General features: G+C 54.0%; 1 protein-coding gene across 3 annotated transcripts in view; it reads left to right on the top strand.

The window, feature by feature from the left end:
- The window catches only part of FBN3 (fibrillin 3), a 268187-nt gene that overhangs the window by 164984 nt on the left and 90554 nt on the right, over positions 1 to 12649 (top strand). For all 3 annotated transcript variants that reach the window (XM_054013785.1, XM_054013787.1, XM_054013786.1), the window contains 4 exons: positions 1440 to 1565; positions 3680 to 3802; positions 4558 to 4833; positions 8399 to 8452. In XM_054013785.1, the coding sequence (XP_053869760.1) occupies positions 1440 to 1565; positions 3680 to 3802; positions 4558 to 4833; positions 8399 to 8452 (579 nt within the window). The remainder of the gene's footprint in view (positions 1 to 1439; positions 1566 to 3679; positions 3803 to 4557; positions 4834 to 8398; positions 8453 to 12649) is intronic.

Consider the following 12649-nt stretch of genomic DNA (forward strand, 5'->3'; position numbering starts at 1 on the left):
AGACTCTGTCAGTGGATTTCACAGCTTCTTGCTGACAACAGAGGAACATAGAGGACTCCGGGGTTCCAGTCCAAGTTCTGGGGGGAGGATACTCTAATTGACCCTTCTACCCCTGTCCCCGCAGTCTCCCCTTGTCTCCTTCTGCTCCTATTCCCCCCCACACAGCTCCTGCCCCATCCCCTGTCTGCTGTTATGTCCCCTGACCTCCGCCCATCCCTCCACCTGACTCCTGCTGCTACTCCTATCCTGACCCGCTCCCCAGCTCCAGCCCATATTTCTCCCACCTCTGCTTCTATCCTCACCCGCTATCCCCTGCTCTATCTCCTCTCCTCCCCCTTTTCCTATCTCCCCTTTCAGTGGGAAGGGCTGGTGACCAGCTGGCCTAGTGGTCAGCGCATGGCCTTACAGGTTCTGCCAGTCGAGTGGTCCCAGAGGGGACCCCAGCTGCAGCCTCATTCCTCCCGTCATGCTCTGATTGCTGCCTCAGAGCTGATCACTGCAAAGAAGAGGGGAGCAACGTGGGGGGACCCAAGCCCACCTACTCCACTGGGTCCCCACCCAGAGCCTCAGGGGTCTCGGAATGTCCAGCCCAGCTACTAAGCACTCGGATACCCTGTGGGTCACTTCCTGCCAGTTTGGAGCACCTCGCTTTGGGGCCTAGTCACAGGCTTAGCAGACTCTCCTCATTCAGTGTCCAGGTCAGTCAGTCCCTCTGCCAGGGATTTCACCTCCCAAAGAGCCGGGGGAACCTAGGGGCCTGTCTACATTGCAATTAAAAACCCGCAGCAGGCCCATGCCCGCTGACTCGGCCTCACAGACTGAGCACAGCTGCCTGCACTACTCCAGTGCACTGTACCCGGGAGGCCTCTTGCAGCGCGTGGGGGCTGTGCGGCGTGAGCCATGCCACAGCAGGTGCTGCTCACCGCGCTGAGGCTGAAGCTCTGTTCGGGCAGAGCAGAGTAACTGCTGGGGAGGGAAGGAGGTCGAGGCTGGGGATCGGGGTTCTCTGGTGGGACTAAGGGCCGGATCTAAAGCCCGTCACAGTCGGAAGAAAAGTGTCAGTGAGCTAAGGATCAAGCCCATACATGGACTGTATCAAGCAGCTGAGGGCAGAGGGGCTGGCAAGGGTTTTCACAGGGGGATCAAGACCCTACAGCTCCAAGCCCTGGGTTCAGGGCTGTGGCCAGGAGCACAGAGCGAGTCTCCCCCAGGGAGCTGCACCTCATGCAGGGAGGGAGTGCGGGCTGTCAGAGCCGTGACCTGCCACACAGATCTGAGAGTGGAATTCTGCCCTTCCCTGGGAATGGGTTCTCCTAGGAGCCAGCCATGGCTACGTGGCCTTGGCTCCAGTTGGGTGGAGAGAGAGTCATTGCTGGGGTTACAAGGCTCAAGCAGCTCATGTGTCTGCTGCTACCTGGCTGTGTTTGTTTCCCTGCCAGACGTTGACGAGTGCATCATGAATGGCGTGATGTGCAGGAACGGCCGGTGCGTTAACACCGACGGCAGCTTCCAGTGCATCTGCAATGCGGGCTTCGAAATCACCCCCGATGGCAAGAATTGTGTCGGTGAGCAGCTTCCTTCAGCATGAGATCAGCTGCAGGCCTCAAATGGGGCCGGTTCCTGCTCCCACTCACACACCACGGACTCCAGCAGGGAGGGAAGGAGGGCAGAACTGGACCCATTAGCAGCGGTGATCCCATGCACATATGTAGCAGATTCATGCAGAAGAGCCAGACCCCAGGGGCTTTCCAGAGTTCACCTCTCACCACAGAAATGCAGCCACCTCTGGGGTGAATACAGTTTAGCAACACCTCCCATCCATTGAAGAGAGGGAGGAAAGAGTCAGTGACCTGGTAGAAACTGCTCCCTGAGTGTAAGTAGGGAGAGTGAGGGATCTTGCAAGGGCTCTTGTGAACCATGCCATGGGAGCTTTAATGGCCTTTGCGAGCCTGCACTGGGAGCAGCACAGAGGCCCACGCAAGAGGAGAGAGCAGAGGTCAGCTCTGGCACCATGGCCAGAGTGCCCAGGCGTCACCAGGGCTGATTCCTGCAGCACCTGGGCATTTTCTTAAGGATCTCAGTGTCTGGGAAAGGCCCATCCAGTACTAGCCAGACCTGGCCTCCTTTCTGTGGGGCACGACTTTTACACAGCACAGTCATTAGCTCCTACAGCTTGCTCTTGGTACAGTCTTTGGGTCCCTCAGAGGAGGAATCGGCAGCAAATTTTAAACTTTCCTTAAAAAAATGGCTTTAAACCCTTCCAGTTGTGTATTAACCCTTAATCCATGAATGGAATGACAGCAGAGGCAGCGCTGTCGGCCTGAGGCAGCCTGCGGCAGTAGGTGGACCTGAGGTGTGATAGCTGGATTTTCATCTCAGGGCTGTTAGCACTGAAGCCCAACAAGGATCAGTTAAACATCAGCATTGCTAATGGTTTCGTTGTGGGTAGTTGTGGTTGAAATATCCAACTCATCTGCTTATCCTGCCTTCCCCAGCTGTTCCCCCCCCCCCGTCCCCCGGGCTAAAAGGCCCATCTGCCTCCAGGCACCGGCAGTTAAACAAAGAGCAGAATAAACGCCAGGCCTGGCAAGGGTGGGGGGGGGGGGGATGAGTCTGTGCCTGAGGGAAGGGGGTGGGAACCTTCCTTTCTCAATTTCCTGCAGTCCTCCCTTTGCTGCCAGACTCAGGCCCCACTTGCTGAGGGGAGCTGGCGAAACCTTGCTTTTCCCGCAGGGTCATTTCAGAACAGGGGGGGGTCACATGCTTCAGAAAAATCCACCCTGTGCCTCCAAAGTTCCCGTTCCTCTCCTTAAGAGGAAGGGTGGCCCAATGGGCAGGGCTCTGCCTTAGGCTGCAGGAGTCATGGGTTCAAGTTCCTCTTTGCCCACAGACACGCTGTGCCAGTTGCTCAGCTTCTGTGGGCCTCAGTGCCCACCCCCCACTGGGGAGGATAGCACTACTCTGCTCTCCAGGCAGCTGGGAGGGTCAGTGCCTGGGCCACTGTGATGACCTACTACGGTGATGGGTGTTCAGAGAGTTTCTGCTCTGTCCCAGCACCCGCTTTCATTGAGTTGTTAGCAAAGAACCAAACCTTATGGTTTGTGTCCGAAAAGTCCTTTGTATAAGGGAGAGGGGCTCAGTGGGTGGCCCCTCTCCCTTGGGTGCTGCTGGCTCAGCATGCACTGTGTTGTTCTGTCACTGCACAAAGCCATTGGGGCTCTTGCTGCCCCACCCCCAGTATCTGTACGGTGGCTGCACAAATCCTCCCTCCATGGCAAGGCCCCTCCGGCCCCACCCCTGCAGATGCAGTTCAGAGAGGCAGCGCCTGGCTCTGCAGTTGGATTCGGGGGCTTTCTCTCGCTGTTGGTATGTGTGGAGCCCCGACCCTGAGCGCTCTGCTTACAGAGGTCCCTGTGGGGGGCACAGCTCAGAGAGCCAGGAGATGTCAGCACACGTTGTGAAATGATTGTGTCTCTGCCTGGCACCACACTGGCAGACGTTCTCACTGTCCTGCCTTCTCCTGAGCGGTCTGGGCCCAGGGCTGGTCTGAACCGGTTGGTAATGCGGGTGTGAACGCAGATTGGCGCTCACACAGGGCAAGGCAGGGAACAGAAGGAGCCGAGCCCAGAAGCCCTTCTGCACCTCGCAGGCTCTGCTCATGTTTCTTGTCGTCCCACAGATCATGACGAATGTGCCACAACCAACATGTGCCTCAATGGGATGTGTATCAATGAAGACGGCAGCTTCAAATGCATCTGTAAACCCGGCTTTGTGCTGGCTCCCAATGGGCGCTACTGCGTCGGTGTGTAGACTGCAGGGGTCGGTCCCTCCCCGGTCCTGGTGTGCGCCGGGTGTCTCTGGGTGTCTGTACAGCAGGCGTGGGCGGAGGGAGTGGAGGGCCAGGTCCCTGGCTCCATATACCTGTGGTACTGACTGAATTTTCTGCCCTCCCACCAGGCTAAGCAGCAGAACCAGGGGTGCCAGTCTGCTTGCCGAGAGGGAGCGGGCCTGCTCTCAGAGGGCTGGATGGTGGGGGTGGGGAAGGGAGCAGGCCTGCTCTCAGAGGGCTGGAGGGTGCTGGGAGGGGCGGGTGGGGGGATGGACCTGCTCTCAAAGGGCTGGAAGGTGCATGGAGGATGGGGTGGGAGCGGGCCTGGCTTGCTGTCAGAGGGCTGGAGGGTGCCGGGGAGGGGCGGGGGGGACGGACCTGCTCTCAGAGGGCTGGAGGGTGCCGGGGGGGGTGGGGGCAGGCCTGCTCTCAGAGGGCAGGAGCGTGTGAGGGGCGAAGGCAACACTCTGGTTTCACACAGAAACTGTTGAAGTGAAGGAGCCCCACACTGAGCAGTTGGAGAAGGCCAGGGCACTGGGCACCCTGGTAGCCCCAGCCTGCCAGGGCGAGCCAAGGGCAAACGACATTGAGTGCTGCAGCCAGGCATGCTGGAGGCCCTTCCTCAAGCTACGGAGCCTCTGAGAGTCTCCCTGTTGGGGACTGAATCTCTTCCCCGCCTGTCCTATCACCGGTCAGTAGTTAACGGCCACGGTGTGCTTCCTTCTCAGACATTGACGAGTGCGAGACCCCTGGCATCTGCATGAACGGCTGGTGTATTAACACAGAGGGCTCCTTTCGCTGCGAGTGCCTGGGCGGCCTGGCTATCGGTGTGGACGGGCGGGTGTGCGTGGACACCCACATGCGCAGCACCTGCTATGGAGCCATTAAGAAGGGCACCTGTGCCCGTCCCTTCCCAGGAGCAGTCACCAAGTCTGAATGCTGCTGTGCTAACCCCGACCATGGCTTCGGAGAGCCCTGCCAGCCCTGCCCGGCCAAAAACTCGGGTGAGCTCTGTGTCTGTGTGTTTGTGGAAATCCAAGGGGAAAGTGCTCGGAGCTGCAGGATCCCTCTGGGATGTACCAGCCCAGCCTGCACAAGCATCACAAGTGTCATGGAATGGCCACGGATGCTCTGCATCATGGGCTAGTTACACCACTGCTTCCCAAACGGGGCTCTCCAGAGCCCGTGCTGCTGATACAGGCGCTGGGTTTTCCTTTTCCCCGGGGTGCTCTGCCCCGAAGCCCCGCTCCCACACCACTCCCTCTCCTGAGGCCCCATCTTTGCCCCGCCTCTTCCTGCCACTGCTCCACCCCCTCCCCAAGACCCCACCCGCCCACCGCTCAGTGCTCTCCACCCTCCCCAAGCCTTGGCTAGTGGGTGCTGAGCACCATAGGTGCTGGAACTGGGGGTGCTGGGGGTGCTGCTGCATCCCCTGGCTTGAAGCGGTTTCCATCACATACAGGGTTTAGAGTTAGGTTCAAAGGCTCTCAGCGCCCCCACTATACAAACTGTTCCAGCGCTGCTGAGCACCCAATATGTTTTCTGTGGGTGCTCCAGCCTATGGCTGCTGATCCATGGCTGCCCAGATGGTGCTGGCTCCTCTGTTTCCAGCTGCCAAATCCTATAGAAAGAAGCTGAAATGCCTGTGAGTCCCCGGTGCCCTGTTGCGGGGGGCGGTTGCTGTACTTGCCACAGGACTGTTAGCCTCACCAGTGCTACGTGAGTGGGGACCAGGGCCGGCTCCAGGCATCAGCACATGCCTGGGGCAGCACATGCTAAGGGGCAGCATTCTGTCCAACAGCCTTTTTTTGTTTTTGCTTGGGGCGGCAAAAATGGTAGCGCCGGCCCTGGTGGGGACGAGAGGTGCCCGGGGCCACCTCTCCATTGAAAAGAAGAACAGGAGTACTTGTGGCACCTTAGAGACTAACAAATTTATTAGAGCATAAGCTTTCGTGGACTACAGCCCACTTCTTCGGATGCATCCGAAGAAGTGGGCTGTAGTCCACGAAAGCTTATGCTCTAATAAATTTGTTAGTCTCTAAGGTGCCACAAGTACTCCTGTTCTTCTTTTTGCGGATACAGACTAACACGGCTGTTACTCTGAAACTCTCCATTGAGACGCACATTGCTCTTGGAAGCGGTGGGAGGAGCGCTGTGCTAGGCCATTTTTACATCTAATTCTAGTGGTTGCTGCTAACAGCTGCTGTCATAAAAGTTGCAAAAGTGATGCACAGGCTCATAACTTATTGGCTCCTTTTGGCGGGACGTTTCCCAAGCCAGGTCTCTGCCCAAGGGTGAGGGGTTTTGTGTGTCTGGAAAAGTCTGACCCAATTGCGCTCAGCTATTTTTGAGTTATTCGGAGGGAAATGACTAATATGTGCACTAGTGTGTTTTGTTCATGCAGATAACTGGAAATGGCTGAAATGCTCAGGTGCATGCCGGGACTGGAATTATTCCTTCCTGGGCTTCGTTAGGCTTGAAAACCTGGGTTTGTGCTAACAAAGTGATGAGCATGTGAAAGTATCATGTGGAGCCTGCACAGTAAACACCAGCTCTTAAGCCTTCAGGGGCCTGATCCTGCAAGCAGTCAGCACATGGGGAGCTTTTCTCACATGAGCAAAGATGTGCATGTGCATAAGGGATTGCAGGAGCAGGTCTCAAGTGTTCATGCAAGTCAGCTGGCTGGGTCACTGGGGCTGCTTGTGCTGTCAGTAGGGACTGCGTGTGCGGGTGCTTGCAGGCTGGAGTCCCACATAAGTGTGGGCCTGGGTACTATAAGTGATTCCTTCTGACTGCCAAGAGGCCCATCGGTGCCGGGTAGGCAGGATGCTGGGGACTCTGGGTTGCTTTTACCTCATTTCTTCATCTTTGCTTTCTGTACACAACAGGCCAGGGAAATGAAATGCCCAAACTCTCCCGAGTGCGATGTCATGGCTGGCCAGTCATACTCCCAGGGCAGGCAACTCCAAACAGCATTTGGCCACAGTTGGATATCAGAAGCTCAAGTGTTTTCTCAGCCATGTTGCACGTATGAAATAGTCTCAACTCTGTTTCCCTTGTTAACACTTTCCTGGGCGACTGTTTGTTGTTTAAAGAGAGCAGATGTGCAGTGTGGGTGCGTGAACACCCAAGAAATCCTCCCTTTGTCATTTTCTGGCTTGATGGTGCAGCCTTACTACCACTCTGAGGTTTCACAGTTCCACAGTTTCATAGAGTTGAAAGCCAGAAGGGACCGTTAGATCATCTAGGCTGACCTGCATAGCACCGGCCATTTCATCCAGTTACTCCTGTAGTGAGCCCAATAACTTGGGTTTGGCTAAGCAGACTTTCCAGAAAGGCCCCCAGCCTTGATCTGAAGACATCAAGAGATGGAGAATCAACCACTTCCCTTGGTTAATCACCGTCACTGTTAAAATGGGCCCATTTCTATTTTGAATTTGTCTGGCTTCAGTTTCCAAGCATTGGTTCTTGTTCTGCCTTTCGTAGCTAGACTAAACAGCTCTTTAGAACCCAGAATTTCTCCCCAGGATGGTACTTAGACAATGTAATCGAGTGACCTCTCAATCTTCTTTTTGATCAGCTAAACAGATCAGGCACTGTCAGGCATTCTCTCCAGCCCTCAAATCATTTTTGTGGCGCTTTTCTGAACCTTCTCCAATTTTGCAACATCCTTGTAGAAACGTGGATTCCAGAACTGGACGCAGTGTCCAGTATTGTCTCACCAACACTATATACAGAGGCAAAATCACCTCCCTGCTCCTACTCACCACTCCCCTCTTTATACATTCAGGGATCACATCAGCCGTTTTTGCCACAGCATCACTCATGTCGAGCTGCTTGTCCACTCTAGTCCCTAACTCCTGTTCAGAGTCCCTGCTTTCCAGGACAGTCTCTCATTCTGTGGGTGTGACCCGCATTCCTTGTTCCCAGATGTCTGACCTTGCACTTGGCTGTGTTCAAATACATTTCATTTGAATGGGCTCAGCTTACCACGTGATCCAGATAGCTCAGTAGGACAGCCGTGTTTTCATCATTATTTACCATCCGCACTATTGTGGCATCCGCAAATGTTATCAGCCGGGAGTTTATATTTACTTCCAGATCCTTGATGAAAATGTTGAATAGCATCGGGCCTGGACCTGATCCCTGCAGAGCCCCTTTGGAAACAGCCCCATTCCACGATGAGTTGCCACTGACAACTACTTTTGGAGATCTGTCAGTAAACTAGTTCTTAATCCATTGAACACATGCTCGGTTGATATTGTGTAGTGCAATAGATTAGGTTCTTGTATGGAATGCAGTTCTGCGGGTGGTCCTGCAATGCTGAACTGGTGATGGGGAACCTTCCGTCATTGCACTGGAATGTAGTTGCAATATTAAAGAGTATTTTTAAAATGTATAATCCATTATTACAGCCAGCCAGTGTTCTGTATGCTCATGATGTGATACTACAGCGAATAATAATAATATTAATCATTGAAATGGTTCTGTTCTGTTGTGAAATGTTCTCGTTTTGTTAATGCTGTACAGGCGAGCTAATGAATCTAACTGTCACACTTCTCTCCACAGCCGAATTCCAGGCACTCTGCAGCAGTGGCATTGGAATAACAGCTGATGGCAGAGGTAAGGGCTTCCCCAAGCACTGTATTATAGGGAGTTGCCCATAATTAAGGTTGCCTAACACTTCCCATTGTAAGCCCCTGCTTTCAGTTGCTTATAACTGAGCGTGTGCATTTACATGAGTGTGTGGGCATGCGTCTGGGTTGGGTAAGTATGTAAGTGTGTGCAGTGACCCGGCTAGGCTAAGCTAACTGTGAGGAGAGGCAGGGGCAAAGAGATCATTTTAAATGTTTAGAACTTTATAAGGAAAAACCCGAAGATTGTATCAAGAGCATAAATAATATAGAACGTTATCAAGTACTTACTACATATAGTAATTACTTGTAGAATCATAGAATCTCAGGGTTGGAAGGGACCTCAGGGGGTCATCTAGTCCAACCCCCTGCTCAAAGCAGGACCAACCCCAACTAAATCATCCCAGCCAGGGCTTTGTCAAGCCGGGCCTTAAAAACCTCTAAGGATGAAGATTCCACCACCTCCCTAGGTAACACATTCCAGTGCTTCACCACCCTCCTAGTGAAATAGTGTTTCCTAATATCCAACCTAGACCTCCCCCACTGCAACTTGAGACCGTTGCTCCTTGTTCTGTCATCTGCCACCACTGAGAACAGCCGAGCTCCATCCTCTTTGGAACCCCCCTTCAGGTAGTTGAAAGCAGCTATCGAATCCCCCCTTATTCTTCTCTTCTGTAGCTTTCTGGGCCAGGGATAGCTCAGTGGTTTGAGCATTGGCCTGCTAAACCCAGGGTTGTGAGTTCAATCCTTGAGGAGGCCATTTAGGAGTCTGGGGCAAAAATCTGTTTTGGAAGGGGTCCTGCTTTAAGCAGGGGGTTAGACTAGATACCTCCTGAGGTCCCTTCCAACCCTGATATTCTTTGATTCTAAACAATCCCAGTTCCCTTAGCCTCTACTCATAAGTCATGTGCTCCAGACCCCTAATCATTTTTGTTGCCCTCCGCTGGACTCTTTCCAATTTTTCCACATCCTTCTTGTAGTGTGGGGCCCAAAACTGGACACAGTACTCCAGATGAGGCCTCACCAATGTCAAATAGAGGGGAATGATCACATCCCTCAATCTGCTGGCAATGCCCCTACTTATACAGCCCAAAATGCCATTAGCCTTCTTGGCAACAAGGGCACACTGTTGGCTCATATCCCTCTTTTCGTCCACCGTAACCCCTAGGTCCTTTTCTGCAGAACTGCTGCCTAGCCCTTCGGTCCCTAGTCTGTAGCAGTGCATGGGATTCTTCCATCCTAAGTGCAGGACTCTGCACTTGTCCTTGTTGAACCTCATCAGATTTCTTTTGGCCCAATCCTCTAATTTGTTTAGGTCCCTCTGTATCCTATCCCTACCCTCCAACATATTACCACTCCTCCCAGTTTAGTGTCATCTGCAAACTTGCTGAGGATGCAGTGCACACCATCCTCCAGATCATTAATGACAATATTGAACAAAACCAGCCCCAGGACCGACCCTTGGGGCACTCTGCTTGATACTGGCTGCCAACTAGACATGGAGCCATTGATCACTACCCGTTGAGCCCGACGATCTAGCCAGCTTTCTATCCACCTTATAACCCATTCAGCCAGCCCATACTTCTTTAACTTGCTGGCAAGAATACTGTGGGAGACCATATCAAAAGCTTTGCTAAAGTCAAGGAATAACACATCCACTGCTTTCGCCTCATCCACAGAGCCAGTTATCTCCTCATAGAAGGCAATTAGGTTAGTCAGGCATGACTTGCCCTTGGTGAATCCATGCTGACTGTTCCTGATCACTTTCCTCTCCTCAAAGTGCTTCAAAATTGAAGGTTATCACCACATGAACATTTGCTACTCTTCCTGACTCTGTGCAGTGCATTGTGATTAACGTGAACATAAGAGATTAGTGAACGATCTACTGTGCCACTTCAGAGAAGAACCGACCTTTCCTCTCCTTGGCTCTAAGTTCAACTCCACTCTCGCTGGCCTGTTCTTTGCTTCCCTTTGGCCTGAAGTGCTCCTTCGATTCGCTCTTCCTGTGGCTGTACCTCTTTTCACTGAGTTTATCCACAGGTGGGTTTCTTCACCACCTGGGCCCTCCCTTGTCCATTAGGCACCTTTGAACTGTATTCCTTCACTAGCTGTTCAAACAGCTGATCAGGTACTGTAGGTCCTTTGTGGGTGGGCGACTGTTTCCAGGGTCTGTTTTCCTCTAAAACAACTTTTTGATCAATTCCCTTTTTCACCGATTAGATTTTCTTTCAGTTATTTCCCTTGAGACTCTCTGTCTGGCATGTCTGTGGATTTTATTTCCCTCTACTTCCCTCCTCTAACTGTGTCTGCTCACATACCCACAGCTATTTTTTTTCTGCTTCTCCTGACTTGAAACCCGTCCTTTTTTCCTTCTTTCCTCCTTCTCACTTCACAGCCCCCTGTTGTTATTCTCCTGTTCTTCTTCTATTTTATCCCCTCCCCTCCTACCCCAGCTCCAGTTCTCCAGCGGCTCTAGGCTTCTCCTTCCCCCCTTCGTCCCTAGCAGCTTCTTCCAACTGCTCCCTTCGGGCAGATCCTGAGCCGCCTCCCAGTTTGAGCGGCCCTCGGACTGGCTGTCCCTCGCCCCAGGACAGCTCCAGCAGGTGCTAATGCCAGGGCCAGGGTTACTACATGTGTGCGCATGAGCCTGTGTGGGAGGAGGCGTGTGCTCATGTGTCTGTGTGAGTGAGCATGTGTTTGTTTTTCATGTGGGTGTGGAGGTGAGAGTGAGCGTTTGTGTGAGCATGCGTGTGAGTGTGTCTGTGCCTGCGCATGTATCGAGGGAGTGAGAGTGGATATGTCTCTACATGCCTCTGGTTCTGCCTTAAAAGCCAGCAACTTAATGTTAGGCAAACTTCCCCGGTCAGCTCCATGCCCTGTGCTGTGTACTGAACTGTGCGGCTGGTTCTTGGCACCCTGGTGCAGGCTGCATGTCTGGGGCTGCATGCAGAGTGTGGTTTTGTGCCCTGCTTTGATATGAATTCACAGTGTGTCTGAGCGCGTCCTCTTCCCTGTCCCCACCGTGCTCTGGACAGCTCCCGGCGCATGGAAGTGCAGTGCTTGCAGTCTCCCAGAGAGAGCAGAGCCGATGGGCGCATGCTGCCAAGGGCTGCTTTGGAGGAGACAGCTGGCAGGTCAGGCGGCAGGCAGCATGCTGCCAGCGCTCAGCAGTGTTCAGATCCGTAGGATGAGAGCAACGCAGCCAGACAGCTCTGGCCTTTCCAAGTCTGCCAAGTGGGAAGGAGCCAGAGGCAAAACCCGGGAGGCCTCTGCTTCTTTAAGGGCACTATGTCTTGGTGCAGCACTGTCTCAGGCTGCAGGTCAGGTGCCCGTTAGCCAGGAGCTAGGGTCAGATATGCCCCTGGGCACTGAGTCACTGCCAGTGTGGTCCAAGAACTCTGCCACACTGCAGTAGGGGAGTCAATTTCGGGGTGGGGGCCCCCACACCTGCCAGGGCACACGGGCTGCTGCTCAAACACCTCTTTATGGCAACAATAGGAAAAGGAAATTGACTTTGGCCTGGCCCCTTCCTGCCTGGCAGCTGCGGGTCCTGTGAGCTCAGCGTGTGGCCAGCCGGGTAGGCGAATTCAGCAGGGAGAGCACAGTGGGCATGTGGGTGCCGCCTGGGGACCATTCCTTGCCCATCTGGCTAAGGATTTGGCAGGGGAGCCCACCTCTAGCCCAGCTGTCCTGAGACTGCTCTCCAAGACACCTGGATGGCGCCTTGCCAACCCAGTGGCTTCTCCTCCCTCCTCGCCAGCCCCTGGCCCCAGCAGGCAGTGCTGTCTCGGGGGGCAGCGGGGGTGTGTGTGTGTGGAGTGCCCCACAATGGCAAGCAGTGATGGTTGGCACTCGGCTGGAGCTGCTGTCAGGCTGCACTGGCTCAGTGCACCGGGCTGGGTCTCCCATCCCCTAAGGCAGCTCCCTGGTCCCATGCCCAGCACTGCCACCTGTGAATCACATGCCTGCTGCCTGCTGGGCTTGGCACTCCACATGGTCAATGGGAGACACCCCAGGCCAGTGGGAGGGTGTTTCCTGCCCTCCTGCTCTGGGCGCTGCAGTGCATTGATGCCAGAGTCTTCAGAGAATCCAACTTATAATCGAAGGAGCAAATGGCTCCTTGGACAGGGGCTGTTATTCCCCTTGCAACAGCTCCACGCCTGCACTGATGGGACAGCGGACGGAT

The sequence above is a fragment of the Malaclemys terrapin genome, chromosome 24, assembly GCF_027887155.1.
Source record: "Malaclemys terrapin pileata isolate rMalTer1 chromosome 24, rMalTer1.hap1, whole genome shotgun sequence".
In the NCBI taxonomy this organism is placed as follows: Eukaryota; Metazoa; Chordata; order Testudines; family Emydidae; genus Malaclemys; species Malaclemys terrapin.